The following is a 19,137-nucleotide window of genomic DNA, read 5'->3' as shown; positions in this document are numbered from 1 at the left end:
TCTTCCTGTTCTCCGGCTGTAAAATTCCACCATGTTGGGCTTTTTCCTTGTTTATGAGATGAGTGATGGGCAGAGATTGAATCAGAGGAGGCCTACGGGAAGGTTTTGCAGTTTCCCTAATTGGAAGCAGGCCTCGGCCACGTTTTCCTGGTCTGTGTGAGCGGGCTCGGAGTCACCGGTGAACGTTAACCTGTGTTTATCAGTCTTCAGTCACGCTGAGATAAAAGAGAATCGTGTTGAAGCTGCAGGACTGAGACAGGGAGCTGAGTCACGGAGGAAAGAAAGTGAGAAGAAAGGGAAAACCGGATTCATCCCGTCGTGACTGGGCAACAACTCAAAATATTGTTTTAGATTAACTTTGAATAAAGATGGATGATATTTCTCTGGTTTTTCCCACTCTATGAAAATGAAGCCATGATATCTCGGATACAGGTGCTGCGATCGTTTAGTGGAGCTCAACCAATAACGAGTCAGTTTCACCTGTCAATCATAATGTTTCACCACATTTGGAATGATTAAATAATATTTATTAAAACCAAACGTAGCAGAAGAATCCACATTTGAACAAAGTTGGATAAAAACGAGCTAAAATTATAGAAACTGTTGTTACATACTGTATGTAAATGTCAAATGTTATAATGTGTTTTATTAATAAGGTTATTGATCAGTCATAATGAAGAAGAAGAAGAAGAAGAAGAAGAAGAAGAAGAAGAAGAAGAAGAAGAAGAAGAAGAAGAAGAAGAAGAAGAAGAAGAAGAAGAAGAAGAAGAAGAAGAAGAAGAAGAAGAAGAAGAAGAAGAAGAAGAAGAAGAAGAAGAAGAAGAAGAAGAAGAAGAAGGCCACAAAAGTAAGTAAGTGAAATATTAAATAAAAGATATTCAATTCAGCATATATAAATAATCTAATATGTCATGAAGACTTATTTTAGTTTTATGGGTCATAAATTAAAATAAGACAACTCTTTTTTGTGGAATTGTTGTAATTTAGTGATGTGTTTGTTGGTTGTGTGTTGTTTTTGTCTTGATCTTCTTCTTAAAAAAATTAAAGAGGCTCAGCCGATGATGGAAATAATTGAAGTGCTTGAACATTTCAGTCGATAAATATAATAACAACAAACTAATATGAATAACGTCTCTGTTTCCTTCAGATAACGACGTCTTCCATCTTTCTTTCTGGGACTCAGATGATATAAACATGTGAGTGATCGTGGTTCAGTCTCGTCTCTGGTTCGTTATCAGTGCAGATGGATGGAGGACGTCTGTGTGTGTCTGTGTGCGATCGCCTGTGCCTTGCTCCGCCGTCTCCAGAGAGCAGAGAGATCATCCCATCACTCATCCACGTTAATCCCAGTGCTCCCACACAAGCGCTCGCTCACCAGCCCCATTCACGGCCAGGGACCATGGGAAAAGGTCAGAGGGCACGGTTTGTTTTCCGTAGCTACATGAAGTTTAATTCTCCGCTCACTCCATGAGGATCGGGTGGTGTTGTTGTTGTTGTTTGTGCCACTCAGCACAACAACAACAGGAGAGCAGCGGGGGCGGAACGTGAAGCCCAACTCGGGACAATGGAATCGAACATCCTCCATCTGCTGTTTCTCCAGAAAGAAATAACAGACATATTCGCTCCACTTGCTTTGAGGTCGTTCCAGTATCTTCCGTGTGTGAGAGCACAGGATGAGTCACTTCGGACTCGAGCTGTTTGTTTTATGAGAGACTCTGGGACATGTGGCTGTGAGATAAACTTCATAATCTGCAGAATTTCCCTTTTTATTGTGCACACACACGCTGGAGAGTTTATTTATCCGCTGTGTTGATGTCAGCGTGTGATTAGGCTCAAGGAGAACGGGATCACCTCAGTTTGTCTGGCAGTCGAACAGGATTGTGAAAGTTTCTCTCTCCCAAGAAGGAGGCCTGAAGTTTTACTGCTCTGGAGAAGGGAGGGTTGATCCAAAAAAGAAAAAGGTTTGGTTTTATTTGTTCAGATCGGAGAGTTCCAACTCAGAATAATTCATCCAACATCAAGATTTTAAGAAATAGGAATTGAAAAAAACGTTATAACTTCTTCAAGCACAGCAACCTCAGCAACTATTTGATGCCATCACACGTTCTCTTGTTCCCCAGAAATAACTTTATCGATCTCTTTTGTGTTCGTCCAACATTATCGAGTCAAACTTTGCATTTCTCCGGTTCCACGCCTGAAAATCTAGAACTTCTCCAGACTCAGCATCAACCAGTAGACGAACAAAGTTAGAAACTGGTTCTATGAAACCAAAACAGAGAAATAAGCTGAGCAAAAACATGACTTGAAACTAGAAGGTCTCAAACGAGTCCTCACACAATTCTAGTGCAGATATAAAGGAAGTGGTCTGAATATGATTTGTTATTTGACTCAGTCCTAAACTGTGGAAAACAATGTTAAATGTATTTTACCCTTAACTACGTGTATCTGCTCAAGAGGAATAAACTTAATAGTTTTATATAGAAACAGAAAATATGTCACATTTGTTTTGTAAACCCTTCAAAGTCAATTTCACCTTCGTGGAACATGTTTCTCCTCCTATTTATCATTCAGGCTATCAATCGATAAGAATATTAAAAGCTGCGTAAACACTAGATTTACGTTTCTATTTGGATCATAATTTACTCACTGATAAATATCAGTCGGATAAATCTTTAAACTAAGATCTGAGCAAAAATAAATCAATGTTCAAGTCTGTTCAGTAGTTTTTGTTCAAACCTCCCATCGAACATGAAGACGGGTGGAAACACAACCTCCTTGTTGGAGCTAATTGAAGCTGATCACAGACACTGAGAGACGCCTCAGATTTCAAACACACTGAGACGTCAGGTTAAAGAACTCATTGTGACTCGTCTCTGTGTGTCTCACCTGTGGGAAACTTCCTGATGGTTCCACTGAAATAAACCTTTGTTTTGTTGAGACTAGACTTTTCACACAAGAGGAGCCAGTGTCTGAGAAACACTGAGAAATAAATAAAGGCCGATCCCGAACTCTCTCTGACTAACGGCTGAAATGAAATCAAGTCAACTCAAGTCGAAAGGAATGCTGCTCCGGCCCCTGTGATGAATGTGTCTGAGGAAACTCCTTCACACAGTCACAGCTACACCCGGCGTTTTCCTACACAGGGATCGGGAGGAACAACACAAGCTGTCTCCTGGTGAAACGCAGCAGAGAGGCGTCAAGAGCAGCTGGATGTGTTTGGTTTCTGAGAAAGTTTCCATCAGCGGTTTTCTATCGATGAGAACATAGCGGTTTGAATCCAAAACATTCCATGCACGGCCCAGTGACGGCCCAGTGACAGGCCAGTGACGGCCCAGTGACGGCTCAGACTTCTGCATCAGTTACTTCCATCTCTTGACAATTTGACTGCAACAGGAAACGGTTGTTGCACCAGTGGATTCAATTCCCTGCTGTGCTTCTTCTGGAACACCAAATAAACGCGGGATAAGTGAAGAGAAAGTTAAACTTGAAGCTCAACCAGACTCAAGTAAAGTTCTGACCTTTCACCTCAATCCTGCAGAGGTCCAGTGGGATCAGAATGAGGGAGAGGTTGATGTTTATGTTGCTTGGGAAAGAGAACCCCATGGAGAAGCATCAGGGCCCTCAGAGAGTAAACACCTCCGTGGAGGTTAATGCTCCGTCCCAAAGCGTTAAAGAAATAAAAAAATAAAACTCCTGGATCGGCCTGTTTATGCAGATTTGCTCCATAATGTCCCATTGCTCCAAAAATGTCCTGGAAAGTGGTTTGTGAGTAATCCTGCTGACAAACAGACCCATGAAAACACCAGAAGACTCAGAAGAGCACAAACCTCCATCAAGGCTTCTTAAATTCAGTCAAGATGCACCAAACTGTAAACACTCACAAAATATGCCAGATTTTTCCCATGGGTTATTCTCCAGGAAGTTGATGGACCAAATATGGAATAGAAAATGACTCTGCACCCAACTTTTTTGAGTTCTTTCTTGGTTCCTTTCCCTAAGTTCAGTGGAAATTGATTCAGTAGTTTTTGAGTAATCCTGCTGACAAACAAACATTTAGGGAACTGATATTTCTATAAGTGTTTGCAGCTGGTTTGAATTGAATGAGACTGGTTGAGCCTCGGTGAAGTCAAAGTAGTTTGAAACATTAGTTATGATTCGACGATATGTGTTCATAATGATCTGTGGATACAGATGAAATCATTGAGTGGTTCATGTCTAGATTCACGGAATGAGCTCCAGTGAGTATTCTCACAGTTTCACATAATATTTATATTTCATTTGGATTCTGTTTCTATTCTTGCACCGTACGGTTACTTGTTGGTGTGAATTTCCCCTGAGGGAGATGAATAAAGGTGTTCGTTACTTTATCTTATCAGAATTCATCCTCTGGAGAACATACTGTGTTGAATTCATTACTTTTAAGTATTTTATTATGTAGTATTTGAAATATTTTGATCTGGAAAATGCAGATTAACTCAGATCCTGAAACACTGATGTGACACAGACTCTCTTTCCTCGTTTCTCAGGTGAGTCAGCAGAGCGGGCGGAGGCAAAGTGTGAAACCCTCTGGGACCCTGACACCATGATCTGAGTGTGTGTGTGTGTGTGTGTGGGGGGGGGGGGGGTGCAGGACAGAGGGAGGCAGGATGGTAAGTCAGCACGCTCCTAAACAGAGCCACATGTTCTGTGGTCGTTTCCAGCCAATCGGAGCCCGCCGGCCCCCAGGAGCCCACTGGATCACTTTCAACACGAGGAGAGAAAAGTGTTTGTGAGGAGTTGGACTCGAACAGCGAGTGTGTGTGTGTGTACTTTTTTTACAAGTGTGCAAAAATCCTACAACAGCAAAGAGGCCAGTAAACATGAAACCTGGCTCACATGATCCTTATAACGCAATAAATATGTTTTTATATCTGCCAGTAGGAGCCAACATAAATTCCACAGCTCTTTTTGGCTGCCTGAGCAAATCTCTGGCCAAGTGTAAGTAGATATATAACCCATGAAGTGTGCGTCCAAAGAACAGCTCATGAAACTCTATAAACTCCGATGTATGTGTTTTCATAAACCAGTGTTATAGTTTGAGAGGTTTTTACAAGTTTGATCCCGAATGAAAAGGTCCTTTAACGCGTTAAATACTCAAACACTAGATATCTGAGACTTAAATACAGATTTAAAAGGTTTAACATGTTTTTAAACGTCCTTAAATAACAGCTAATATGTCTGTAATGGAAACATTGCACAGAGACCATGCAGTCGTTATAATATTCTAGAGGTGAATTAACTTTTGGCTGACTGATGATATCAGATCCAGGTTTTGAAAGTTGAGTCTGGTTCTTTTCATAATTAATATTATTGTTTTTGTCAGGAAAGTTTCGTTTAAAGACCGAAACCGAAGCTGAAACTTGATCCTGATAAGAAATGCATCATAACGTTCGAGAAGGATGAAACCCCAAATATCAGCTTTTACAGAAACATGCAATATTAAAGAATAACATCATCTTAATGGCTTCAGGTGAATTTTGAGAACTTCCTTTAAAACCAATAAACAAACCAACAGGTTCTACTGAGCCGATTTATTGTGCAGATTAAATGATTCCTCTCAACAAATCGTCTAGTTCGAAAAGGTATAAAAGAAATGCATAGTTCAAACTCTCTATGCAAATTTATACGTGGTGACGTTTTCACAGCAAACTTTTTTGAACTCCAGAATATATATTACAAAAGAAAAACGGTACATTTCCTAACTCATTGTATTTTTTTTTTACACTTCAAATGAGCAGTAACTCATAATGTGGACTCGATGATTCCTCCGGGACTCGTCCGTGGCTCCTCCGGCTCCAGCTTCTCTTTCTACCAAATCTTTACATCCACTGTTACAAAGTTCATCTCATGATTTAAAACCTTCGATTCGTCCACAGAAGAAAAACCAACAGCTGAGACACTTTCTACAAAAATACATGTCGCCGAGTTTTATGGGTGACATGAGAGTGTGTTTGTGGAATGTCATTATTTGACACTGCACCAAACAAATCATTTTTACAAACGTGTGAATGTCTCACGAAGTCCTGTGAGGAATGAAGTGAACACTCTGGAACCAGCAGGTCGGTTCTGAGAGGATCTGTCCACCCGTCGGAATCCTTTCACCTCACTCCCACATGTTTTACGAGCAGCACGTCTCGCTGCCAATAAAAACCACATGTGCCCTTAGATGTGGGGAGGAGGAAAAATAATACTAGGCTTATTATGAACAAATTCATATTTTACATGACTGATAACATTCTGGCAGAAAAACAACCAGTGGGTGTTTGTCTGCCGGGCCCGAGGCCTCAGTCGTAGCTCGTCTCAAGTGGGGAGACACTAGGGCTGGTCGGGGGGGCTGGCGGCCGCGGCCTCGTCGTTGCTGCTGTCCACCTCCTGCTCCATGGGGCTGTCCTCCTCCAGCTGCTGGCTGGTGTAGTTGGTGATCTCCAGGAAGCCGCTGGGCTCCACCACCACGTTGGACTGGCTGGAGTCCGGCAGGATGGAGTACTGAGGAATCACCTGCACGTGTTAGTCACATCACGGTTGCAGTCACGCTTCAGCTCGGTCAGACACAGATGTGTCAGTGAGCTGATCATTTACTATATGATTCTATATTCATAGATCTATAGATGGTAAATAAAGATGGACACGGCGTCTCTAATTCCTCCAGAAATGGAGACACAATATCCTGAGTAACAACACGGCCATCTTGCTCTGATGAGATCAATCAGTCTCAGCTGTCAATCAAGATGTACCCCCCCCCCCCCCGTTGTTACATCATCACATAACAAATCAAAACCAAACTTTCACTTGAACAACTTTAGTGTGAGAAGAACCACCTAAATGACAGGAGCCATATTCGAGAAAAAATGCATTTAATGTGTAATTTGAGATTTAGCTTGGCTCATGACCAATCTGCTAACATGGAGGAGGCCAGGTTTATGACCTAAACTGCAGCCGGCCACCAGGGGGTGAATGACGAGCTTTGGCTTCCCTTTTGTGAGCTGTCACATCGTTTATTGGTTATTTGATGATGTAGAAACAGTGGGAAAAATTTGATTGACAGCTGAGACTGACTCCTGATTGGTCGAGCAGGAGTGTCGGGGGCGGGATTCGATGCCACTACTCCACCATCACCTCTGTGCAGACTCCGCCTCCAAATGACGGCAAAAGCACAAAATGGCAGCGTTGGTATATCTGAGATATTTTAGTTCAGGAGGAAGTTGAGACACGTCGACCATCTTTATTTGACAGTCGAAGGTTCGACTCCATCCAAACATGTTTTATTAAACTCTAAAGATGCTCATGAAACATTTGCTCTGTGACGGGGGGGCAGATCCACACTGGTAGGAAACTGAAAACATTCTATACACTGAGCTCTGTAATGTATTGCCATAATATATATATTTCTGTGATACACATCTCACCTCGATTACCTCCAGGTCGGCCTTGCTCCTCTGTGCAGTGAGGCCCGGCATGCAGCTGAACGGCTGCGTCTTGGCGTGGGAGTGATGCATGGCGGCGCCGGAGCTGCTGATGAACTGGCCCGAGTCCAGCGTGCCGGACACAGCCTGCACCGCCAGGGCTTTACCCAGAGGGCCGCAGTCGCTGGAGGAATCCACCACCATGGGCTCCGTGCTCGGGTCGATCTCCGCCTCCATCATAGAGATCTTCAGGATGTCGGACACCGAGGGTTTGACTCCCGGGGGCCCGGAGCTGGACTCGGGGACCAGTTTGGCGGTGGCCTCTGCGCTGCTGAAGACCGGCGATGAGTGGTGGGAGCTGCCGAAGGTGATCTTGGTGACGGTGGCGCTCTGTGTGATGATCGGCTGCTGTGGGGAAGGCAATTCAATGAGGATAAACAAGAGATATATCGTTAATCAACTGTCAAATTCTTAAAAATATACACTGACACAATATATTGATGTGTACTACTGATCAGTAACAAATGAATAAGCTAATTAGCTAATTAACCTCTAAGAGGAGAGGAGATGAGTCGAGGACAAGAAGCATGTTTCATGTTTCTAAGTTTGAAAAGAAGGAAACTTCAGCAGCAGTTTTCTCCATAACCGGAGAACATATGTTTCCTTCTCTCTGAGGAGAACACAGGATTCATGGAGCAGATGTTTGTCGGAGCAAACATCTGAATTCATTTCAGTGACGTTTCCACTTCTCTTGCTGTGATTCATTTACATCCACATGTGTGAGACGTGAACAATACAGTGCAACACACTCAAGGCTGCAACAGACACTTGTTGCATTTATAGTTTTATTAAAACCATATATCAGTCAGTTGTTATTAATTGATTGATGAATGTTCTTCGTGCGACTGCTGATAATAATTAATTTGTTATTTTGTCAAATCCCAGAGACGGGAGAACGAAGCAGCAGCCTGAGGTAACAACATTCATCTGAGCTTTGTATCAAGGTAGACATGAAACATGTTCGATTGCCATGTGTGAACAGCAGAATGTGCACCCACAGGGTTTAGTGGTACGACCGCTCACCTGACTGGACACCGTGCTGACAGGGTGGTGCGCCTGCAGTGGAGGGGGGTGGGACATGGGCGTGTGCAGGGGTCTGTGGTGGGACGTGGGCGCTTGCTGGAGCTTGGGGAGCTGCGGTGTCACCAGGAGCTTGGTCGGCGTGCTCGGGGTCGTGACCTTGGCTACTAACTGGGCTGGTGCAGGCAGCGGTCGGTCCTTAGGGCTCTGGGTTAGAGTCTGGGGTTTGGGCAGAGTCTGCTCTCGGAGTTTGGGGAGATTCTTGGTCAGAGGGGGGGTGGAGGGGAAGGTAGTGGAGGAGGAGGAAGGCTGGCTCATCTGAGGTTTGCTCTGCAGCTGAGGTAGCGGCGGCGGCAGTGTTGCCTTGGTGGAGGTGGAGGTGTGCCGGCTCTGATCGGCCTCTGCCTGGCTCACAGGCGGCGGCTGAGCACCTACTGAGCTGGAAGTCGGCTTCACGGGATCTGCTGCTGGTTGAGAGGAGCGGTAGAACAAGCCGGTCTGAGGGTCCAAGGTGTCGCCCTCCAGATCCCCCACCTCCAACACAGCTTTACTCTCAGACGCCTGGAAGAGTCACAAAGACGCCGAGTGAGGGAGAGAACAGAGGGAGGAATCTAACACCATGACAACTTCAGGGCATCAAGATAAAACACTATTTGTTTACAAAATCAAATATTTAAGGCCCACAAGGAGTGTCAGTACAAATAAGGGATGTTCACATGGAGATTAAAAGGACATATTGTTGTAATCATCGATTGTTCAAAACCTGGTTTCTTTTTCACTTCTGCACAACTGCCTCTCGGATCGAGAGTTTCAATCAGCTGACTTACTCCTCAACTTTGAATTGAAACTACATCTTCGTGAACTCTGACCCTCACCATGTGGCTGGCGTGTGAAGCTGCAGCCGCTGCGGAGACGGCGGCTGGTTTGAAGTTGAGATCCTCGCCAACTCTGCTGACTTTACCTGTCGAGGGGGAATCACAGTCCAGCTGTCAGGTGATCTTCACGTTACGATACAAAGCAAATAAGAGAGAGCACGGTGTTGAAGGGTCCGTCATGTGACAGCAGGAGCAGTCGTACCTGTCGAGAGGAACTCTGTGCTGGGCTCGGCCTCTGAGGTGGAGGGTCTGGACGACTCGGCGCTCGGCCTCTTGTCCTGGGTCAGCTGGATGGGCACGGCCAGCTGGCTCAGGTCGATAGTGTGCTGCCGCAGTTTGGCCTCGCCCTTCTCCTTCACTATTATATAATAACATAGCAGCAGCTCAGGTCAAATCCATACATGATCACAAACGAAGCTCAGCAGTTTCTAACATACTGTTCCTTTTAAGTCACCCTGCAGCATGTGATCCATTGTACCTCTATGGAGCAGTGTTTTTAACAGAGGGGTCACAGTCCTACCAAAGGTTCCACATACACACTGATCCCTACGAGGAATAACACAGTGAACAAGAAGAGAGCTGCTGAGTAAACAAGAATGTGAACAATAGAAAAGGAGAAGGAAATGCATTAAAAGGATACGTCATATGAAATCTAATGAGAAACACGGCCACTCCAACAACAAGCGTTTGCTTCCAAAACCAACACGTTGCACTTTTATATTTTTCAAAAAATGTTTCACATTAAAGGAAATGAAGGGATGATGCTCTCTGAGTCACTGGAAGACTTTTGATATGAAACATCTGTGCAGGAAATGACGCATTTATCTATGACTTCTTAAAAACAAAAAAAACGGCGATGTCGAAGTTGAATTATTGTAAATTAGTGACTAAGAACTAAATCACTGTTAAATTTCTACTCAAGGCAACAGTTTGAAACTGCTGATAAAAACCCAGAGGTCGATTTATCAAGAAAACTGGGAAATGTACAGGAAGGAAATTAAAATGGGAACAAAAATCTGGGAAAACTGTGAATCTTCTTAACAAAATATGATTAAGATAAATGATCAAATTAGAAATAAACATGTGACACTAATATGATCCTGTGTCGAATGCGTCTCTCTGTAGTTCAGGATACTAATAATAATAATAATAAAAGGTTTTTACTTGATACAATATTTTAGTGGTTAACACAGAGAGATCACAAGGTGTTTTTAAGGTGGTTGACGATAACAAACGAGGAAAACTTCGATTAAAATAACCGGATATCTCACAATCATCTCTTCAGGGACTTTACATTCAGAATCGGTCTAAAAACACCCCACTCCACCCTTAAATACTACAAACAGCTCTTATCTCTGCTCATCAAACCCAGTTCTACAGGTTAGTCACACAGTCAGCTCAGTGTGAGAGTCACACGGGAAAAACACTTTAGCAGCTCCAGAAAGTCCAGGAATATCTGCTTGATGGCAGCTCGGCTGGAATCTAAAAGGGGACGGAGTGATTACCATTGAGGCTCGGAGCAATCTGCCCGATGAGATCAGGTCGGCTGACGCACACAAACTTCAATCGGAGAGACTTTATCCTTTTACTGGAATCTAAAACAAATCTGAATTATCTTGAATTCTGATGATTTAATGACTCCTTTTTTTTAATGGCTGCCTGGTCAAGCTATTTGCAATCTGATATTTTAAAGTGCTGTATAAATAAAGATTATAAAGGTGGTTTCCAATGAACGTTTAAATCTATTTGCTAAAGGCTGAAGGACTAAAGTTAGGAAGGCGTGTGATGTATTAGGGTATTTTTGACAGACTCGAGTCTCGTACGCTGGTGAACAGCAGGAATATTCTGCTCGACTCTGCAGAGCTGCTGTCATCATGCTCACAGGTGATAATCCCCCCCTCCCCCCCCTTCCTCCCTGGTTTGTTGACACTGCAGGTGATCCCCGACATAAAAAGCTCACCAGTAATTTGTTGCAGCTCCAGCAGAGCTTTGATAGTGGAAGTCGCTGACTGGGATTCCCCGCCTGTCACCTCCTGGTAGATGATAGTGGGGCCGGACTCCACCGATACTTCCTGCTCAGTCCACTCGTGCTCCCTGGAGGAGAACAGCTGCACTACAGGCTGCATTTCTGAGGAATGACGGGAGCAAACGTTTACAGAGTGAATGCAGGAAAAACACAAGGCGACAACTAATTCATGTCTGATCGAGTGCCCCAGAGAAGGAGAAGAAGAGCAGGATACCTTGACCGCTGCCGTGTGAGGCCTCGCCCGCTGAGCTGCTCGCCTCCGTGAAGCTGGCGACCTCGTCCTTCGCGGACCCGTCCGAGCAGGAGGCCAGAACATGACCCGCTTCTGCAGCTCGGGTCACCTGCTGCAGCGTCTCAGTGACCAGCTGCCGGGTGTGCTCGCTCACCACCGCCGTCTGGAAAACTGGCTTGGGCTTGATGAGAACCTGGAAAGAAATAACAGAACGTGTTTGTAAAGCAGAATTGATATTTTTACAATATTAATTTCATACCAAACACAGATTTAATGTGATAAACGTCCAAATTCAAAAGCTCTGTGGTTGCAGCTGACTCAGGTTGACAGGAGGTGGCGTGTTAAAGCTGCTTATATTCAAAATAATAATACATTTTATGTTTATAGAACTGTACATGTAAACTGTGTCGATAGAACCAAGTCACTAATCTTAATTCTTTTGAGTTGAATTCAGACTAAATATGACAATCGATCAATGAGTTGAACTTTAAAAACAATGACTCACTGTTTGTGAATGGACAAGAGGAAGTTAACGAGCGTAATAAAATACTACGATCTAATGTCACAAGGCTCGTTTGACGGCTACGACCTATTTTCATCCCTCAGCGGAAAACCACCTTGAAAGTAGCACGATGGAATTAACTTCCTGAAAACATATATCCTGATAAGTTCCGATTCCCTAAAAGAGTCAGAGAGAAACGCTGCAGGGCGAGAAGCTGATCGTCTGAGATATAATCATTTCTACAGAACCATTCAACTCCTCGTTAACTCTCCAAAAATAGACATAAAAATCCCCAGGAAGTGAAGACACGTCTGTGGTTTCACTGTTCAGGACATTCACACCTGACCTGTAAATAAACCCTGGAATCGAACCCACTGTCTTTGCTCTGCAGTGTTTTTGTAAGTTGACATGTGAAAATCTAAACTACCACAATTACTACAATCCAACGTCTTCCCTGTTTCGACTTTAGAAGGTGGTGACAGGTCAGTGTGGTGATTACAGCTTGTTGCTTTGTTTCAAACAGACCAAAATACTATTGAATTCCAGGTTTAATGTCAGAAACACGATCGTGTTGCAGGAGACCGACGCTCTACAGCTGTTTGACCTTCAGTCTGCTCAGTGCACAGAGTCGTCTCTCTCCCTGAATGAGGGAAGTAAAAGAGGAGGAAGAGGAAAGTTCAGCTTTAAAGCCCCTGTGTACATTGTTCAGCGGGGATTTCTCTCCTTTGTGTCAACCTGATTGCATTTAATTAAAAACTCTCACTTCTCTGGAAACCTTCTAGTGACCAGGTGTCACCAGGTTCCTGACTGAATGTGCAGCTCACAGAACGAACCTCACGTCAGTCGCTTGTTCGCATTTTCACAGATTTCTACAGAATTTCCCTTACAACATGATGTAAAATGATCTATAAGATAAACTCGTGTTTGGTTGCTTCAGTAAACAGAAGCGTCCGATTGGCTGGTGGAGATGTGTCACCTGTGTCTTGCCCTGCTGGCCGTAGACGATCTTGGTCGGGATGATCTTGGTGGCGGTGGCCTGGGATCCAGCGCTCAGGCCTTTGGGCTGGGTGACGATCATCTTGGTGATGGGTCTGGAGGCGGTGATGATCGCTGGCTTGGTCCCTTGAATTGCCTGTAGGCTCTTCTCACCCTGCATCAAAGCAGAAACACACGTATGTCTCTGCAATGAAAGCAGTTACACGTAGCACATGTGGGATTTAGGTTTTCAAGGAATTTGGCGACACCAAGTGGTGGAATCAAAAACAACAGGGTCCAACATTTCCAACGTGAGACACTGCAGTGCTGAAAGTTACACCGCCTCACTTCTTTACAAACAAATGCTAACAACATTAGAATCATTAAAAAAGATTATTTAACATGTCAATTTTGAAATGTATTATGTAATTGTTTGTCTGTATAAAGATCCCCGATTAAAAATTAAAAACCTACTTTTAACATTAAAATACTAATAGAAAAACTCAATTAAATCATTGAAAATTGCTGCTACATTAATTTTCTCTACAAATATCTGAAACTAAGGACGTTCATGAGATATAGTAATTAAAAAAACACAGAAAAAATGTAAAACTTTCTAAATAATCTGGACCAAAACTCTTAAATCTAAAGATTGACTGACCCCAGCATTTAGAAGTGTGGTGACCACGTTCTTGCCCGGCAGCCCCTGGATGGTGGCTCCTTTTCCCGTCGTCTTCTGAACCACGATGACGTTGGGTTTGGACGTCATGGGGATGGTCGTGATCTTCGTCGTCGTGCCTGTTGAGGAGGGACGACCACATTTCATTGAACCACAACACGTCACAGGGAGCGGTGCAGATATCGAGCTGTAACAGAGCTGTGTCGACTCACCGGACACGATGTTGCTGCTGATGATTTTCCCGCCCAGAGTGGCCAGCGACTTGGGCACAACGGTGATGATGCTGCCGCTGGTGGTCTTCACGTAGGTAGCCCCCCCGCCAGCGGCTGATATTCTTGCTCCGATGTTGGTGCCGACAGTGGGTCGGGTGTAGGTTCCCTGGGAGGCTGTGGGCAGAGTGAGCCCACGTGAGAATACAGTAGTGATGCAGACTGGTTTTAAATGAAGGGGACTAGATTTGGTTTCTCGGGGGGGAAGTGGACCGACCTGTGGGCTGAGTGACCAGCTTGGTGGTCATGATGGCTCCATTGCTGCTGACCACCATGATGGGAGAGGAGCTGCTGCCGGACAGAGCCACGGACGAAGGCTTGGGCAGGATTTTACTGGGCTGAACCTGCTGGGTGATGATTTTTACTCCTGCACACAAACAATACATTTAATTAGAGTTGTTTGTCCCAAGTTACTTAAATACAGAGATATTACAGAGTAGTCATTTAAAAAAAAGTATCTTACATCCAGAGACACAAAGAAAAACCTGATATCTAGTAAGAAATAAATAGAAATAGAAGAAGAAAGAAGGAATCATCATGTGATGCATCCTTACCGGACTCCTGCTTGATCTGGATGGTCGGCTTGGTTCCAGGTAAGGAGGAGGTGACCTGGGTCTGACCGATGCCGGTGACTCCTAGCGGTGAGCCCTGCTGCAGGTGTTTGGGTGAGTGCTGTTTGGTGAACTGGGCCAGGATCTGAGTGGGTGAGCCCACCAGGGTCTTGGGTGAAGGAAGTCGGGCTGACGCCACCTTCACTGCAGAAGAACCAGAACCTACGGCAGTGAACACTGATGGTGAGACATTAGAGATGGTAGGAATAAGCTCATATTATGTATCTGTGTCTTCAAGTGAAAACAAATGAATATATAAAGTTTCAAATATGAAATGCAGGTTCTTGGAACCGAACACGTATGTTGGACCTACATTGTGAGACCGTTGACATGACCACCGACGGACTGGAGGACACCACTGATGTCACTGCGACGGTGTTGGGGTTGGTGGAGGGGAACACCACCGTCTGTTTCTGGGTGGGCGCGGTCAGCATGGTGGAGGCACCCAGCTTGGACAAGGCGGCGGCGTTGTGGGCGTGAGACTTGGACAGGATGTTGGGCACAAAGTTGGAGCTCGGGGAAGTCGTCACGATGATCACCTGATGGAACAGAAAGACGTTTGAACTCTGGAGCAGCGTGAGAAATGTGACCGAGCGGCGCGACTCACCTTCTGCGTAGTGGTGTTGGTGGTCTGGATGGTCGGCTTGGTGAAGGTGATCTTGACGGGGGACAGGTGAGGCGGCAGCGAGTTGGCGATGCTCTGCATGATGTTGCTCATCTTGGGGCTGCTGCCCATTGGCACCGTGATGCTCTTGGAAACCTGCGGAGAGATCTTGGAAACCTCCTTAAGCATCACCGGCGACGAGCTGGACGAATTGGTTCGCCGTCGCTTGCGAGGCTTCTCGTCTTCGTCAGAACAACTCACACCTGGGAGGGAAATGGAAGGTGAAAGATCAGGATGTGGCTGAGATGAAATAATGATGAATGATTACTCTGTTTATTGTTTTCTTGATTAATTTACTCATCATTTGGTTTAGTCACCAAGAAAATAGTGAAATTGTCCATCACATTCGCCAACAAGTCCAAAAACCAAGGATATGGAATGTACTATAATTATTTGATTGTTAATTACTATCCGGTCTATTTACGTTTGATATAAAACATAATATGAAGTTGAGACTCACTTTTCACATAGACCGTGCTCCCGCTGGGCAGCACCACCACGTTGGACGAGGGACTGGGTGGTCGTGGTGACTTCACCGCTACTCCCATCGCGCCGCTGGTGGATGTAGCGTTGGTGGAGGTGCAGGTGGTGCTTGTGTAGGAGTAACATACGACCACTGCAGGGGAGGAAGTGAAACATGTCATTTAAGGTCTACTCGGTTTCAAGATGCCCTCAGTCCAAAAAAAAAGGTTCTTCTGAGCTACCTTCTTTGTTTCCTGTTTCAGCCGGCAACAGAAGGGAGGCGTTCTGATTGGCCGTGGCGCTGGCTACCGCGTTAGCAGTGACAGTAAAAGCTGTTTGAGGGACCAGCCTCGGCAGCAAGGGAATGAGCCGGCGTCCTTCGATGGACCATTCAGACGAGCTGTTAGGACCGGACATGCTGAAAAAGAGGTGACGCAACATTTAGTTCCTACAATTCACAGTCCAGAGGGGATCAGAGATTCAATAAGATCATATTTGTTGGAGTAAACACAGCCTGTTTATTCTGAAGAGACAGATAAAATCAAACTTTTACCATTAGAAAAATACACAAATGTTTAAACGATATATCTTTACAAACCAGATAAATATTTAAAAGAGCCATTATCATGTTTTAACCCCTTTAGGATGAATCAAAAATACAGCAGTTAACCTTACTTATGAACATTTCCCAAAATACACACTACACTATGAAAGTTAATATTGTTTCCTTCTCTTCCTCTTCCATTAACATCTGAACCTGCTGCTAATCAGTCAATCATCTCAAAGCCCATCTGTGCAGTTAACGACCACTTGCAACTAAATCATCTGCACTAATGAGGAAGCTATTTAGAGTGCTTCATTAGCTCACTGAAATTACAGAAGAACAGAATTAACACACAAGATAATAAATCAATCTGCTCATTCAATGGGCTATTTTACATAATGTTATGCACATGATAAATGACCCTCAAGCTTCAGCTGTTTACTCACTGATAAGCAATTGTAGTGAGGCGTTCATCATTGACAGCTCGGCGAACTTCTGCACGATGGCGCTCAGTTGAGATTCTAGGAAGACGGTGCATAAAACAACATTAGTGTTTAAAATCTGAAGAAACTGTTCCTCTCACTCATCCAGTTTTAGAACATGTGGGGGAACCATTACCCGAGGATTTTAGTGAGTTCTCCTAGAAGATCCTTCTTCTCCTTGGTCAGGTCTCCCTGGGCTCTCAGTGCGCTGATGACCCCGGCGTAGGCCTCCAGCTCTGGGAAACACAGAAACACACGTCAACCACCTCGTTCATCAGGAGGAGAAGTGACTGTCAAATATATCTTTTCACAAATCAATGATCTTACCCAGTTTACGGAGAATTCTTTTGCACTCATCCCTGCCCAGGTCAAGGATGGTGGGCCATACCACTGGCATGGTACCAGTCAGCACTGGCTTCTCCAGCTGAATCATGGGCTGAGTGGAGAGACGACAATAATGCATTTATGAGCAAAACATGTCCCATAAACCATCGTGCTGCTGGTGGTTTCCACTCCCAGTCACAGGCTCTGGGTGTTTATCCTTAACAGCCTCACGAGAGGAATGAACCCGGTGTTTTCTGAAGGGGGAACCTCGTTGCATTTTAATTAAGTGCACTTGAAATTAATTGAATCTATTCCCCCTTAAAGAAGCTTTTCCCCCCAGTGAACTGCTCGGAGCAATTATTCGGAAAACCAGCATCAATTATACAGCTTTCAAGCAAAACCTGAGTAAAGAACCAATGAAACCTTGTAAACCTGCTGTGTGAAGGAGGAGAAGAGGTGAATATAAACGTCTTATATTGTTTTGATTGTTTTAGCTTTTCTTTGAATTGTTATTTAAGAATAAATCACCAAAATTAATTGATAAATTGCAACAGTCAGTCAGAAAAGACAAACTTCCTCACTGCATCCATTTATGGTTTAATGTTCTGGTTGTTTCCAGACACATGAACAAAAGTCTTATTGAGCTTTTCAGGTATTGGTTATTTAAATATAAAAAAAATGCATTTGTGAGTAGCCATCATTTGTCCGTGCATCTCCGTCAGCAGCATAGTCTGTTGTTGATTTACTGTGAAGCACATCACACCTTTCAGTTCAGTACACTTACATTACAGTTAAGGTAAAATGTCTCACTTGTGTCCAAATTGTAATTCCACTACACACAATTTGTTTTACTTTAATCATTCATATTTAATTATTTAACCATTCTATATTTATCTACGTTCTTACTATTAGTGTTTGGTTAGAGTTGTCATTTTACAGCCATATACACAACTCTCACTTTATATTGTTAGTGTGCTGCACTGAGTTCTAACTGTCCCTGGACACTGCACTGATGTCATTTTTGTTTACTTTCTTGTTTTTATTTAGAAGTTAGTATTTTCACTATTTTCTGCAAGACAGTTATACGAGGCGACACAAACAAGTCCTGGTAGTTGGATCAATTCATTGTTGTTGTTGTTGTTTTTTTACATAGGAATTGCTGACAGCAAGAAAAACATAATATCAGCTGAAATACACTGATAAGAATGATGTCAACTGAATTAATGAATCTTCTGGATTAACGGATCAACTGGGTTTACTGGGTTTTCGCACTGACAGCACCGCCCACCACTGGACACCCCAGTAACTACAAAACCCTGGAGCAGAGGACAAGGCCAAGCACACAATAATAAAAACATTTAGCTTAGATAACTGACAGAACGATGATCACAGACGATCCCAACAATCACAGACCTCGAGTGTGTTTATAATGTTGTTCTGCTATTTGAGATCAAGGAGAAAAACATTAGGATTATTAAATCTGGCTCGGGGGGTGGGGGGGGATTGACGGATCGTTCATCAAATCCTCCCTCGTCCACGGAACAGCGACCGTACACCGGTAAAACATCCAGAAAAGACGCGGATCCTCGGCCTAACGACGGACTAACGTCGTGTTTTGACGGATCCCGCAGAGAAAAGCCCTTCGCGATGGAGGGTGTTAGCATAGCACGGCTAAGCTAGCTGCTCCCCTGTGAAGCTACATCCATCTCTTACCATCTGTTGGCAGCGCAGCTTCAGGGTAAATCCGAGATCCACGCGAACATGGCTGGATCCGAGGAACCGAGGCGGGGGGAGACACACGAGTCACCGCGGGGGAATGTGTCAGTGTCCGCCGGGGTGCACCAGTGTTTACGTTGTGTGTTAGCTTAGCTTCGCCTGCTAGCTCTGTGGATGGAGGGGCGTCTTCTTCCTCGTAAGAATGTCGGAGTGCGTACATACAGTGAGGACACGGTGCTGCCACCCACATGCGG

At 44.3% G+C, this 19,137-nt stretch overlaps 1 protein-coding gene across 6 annotated transcripts; it reads right to left on the bottom strand.

Moving 5' to 3' along the window:
* Positions 1–5,555: 5,555 nt before the first annotated feature.
* Positions 5,556–19,070, bottom strand: emsy (EMSY transcriptional repressor, BRCA2 interacting). Of its 6 annotated transcripts, none has more exons than XM_062405931.1 (20): positions 18,881–19,070; positions 17,171–17,279; positions 16,980–17,079; positions 16,808–16,882; positions 16,060–16,235; positions 15,816–15,971; positions 15,299–15,558; positions 15,005–15,230; positions 14,635–14,868; positions 14,298–14,447; positions 14,024–14,197; positions 13,794–13,930; positions 13,134–13,337; positions 11,638–11,848; positions 11,358–11,525; positions 9,600–9,755; positions 9,398–9,483; positions 8,526–9,083; positions 7,446–7,850; positions 5,556–6,525 (listed from the first exon to the last, which is right to left on the bottom strand). In XM_062405931.1, exons 1-20 carry the CDS (start codon positions 18,881–18,883, stop codon positions 6,355–6,357), a joined length of 3,759 nt encoding a protein of 1,252 aa, XP_062261915.1. In that variant the 5' UTR covers positions 18,884–19,070; the 3' UTR covers positions 5,556–6,354. The 6 variants fall into 6 exon arrangements, with proteins under 6 accessions (XP_062261915.1, XP_062261917.1, XP_062261916.1 ...); XM_062405933.1 differs by having other exon boundaries at positions 7,455–7,850; XM_062405932.1 differs by having other exon boundaries at positions 7,446–7,847.
* Between the last annotated feature and the right edge of the window lie 67 nt (positions 19,071–19,137).

The sequence above is a fragment of the Platichthys flesus genome, chromosome 15 (genome assembly GCF_949316205.1).
Source record: "Platichthys flesus chromosome 15, fPlaFle2.1, whole genome shotgun sequence".
In the NCBI taxonomy this organism is placed as follows: Eukaryota; Metazoa; Chordata; class Actinopteri; order Pleuronectiformes; family Pleuronectidae; genus Platichthys; species Platichthys flesus.
The sequence above is the reverse complement of the archived record's forward strand: the minus strand, read 5'-3'. Positions and strand labels throughout refer to the sequence as shown.

Bases quoted from the DNA above. Each gene is read 5' to 3' on its own strand.
- emsy (XM_062405931.1), bottom strand. The intron at 14,198-14,297 runs GTCGGTCCACTT...CTCTGCCCACAG, and splicing joins GCTGGTCACTCAGCCCACAG to CCTCCCAGGGAACCTACACC. The intron at 9,084-9,397 runs GTGAGGGTCAGA...TGACTCTTCCAG, and splicing joins CTTCACACGCCAGCCACATG to GCGTCTGAGAGTAAAGCTGT.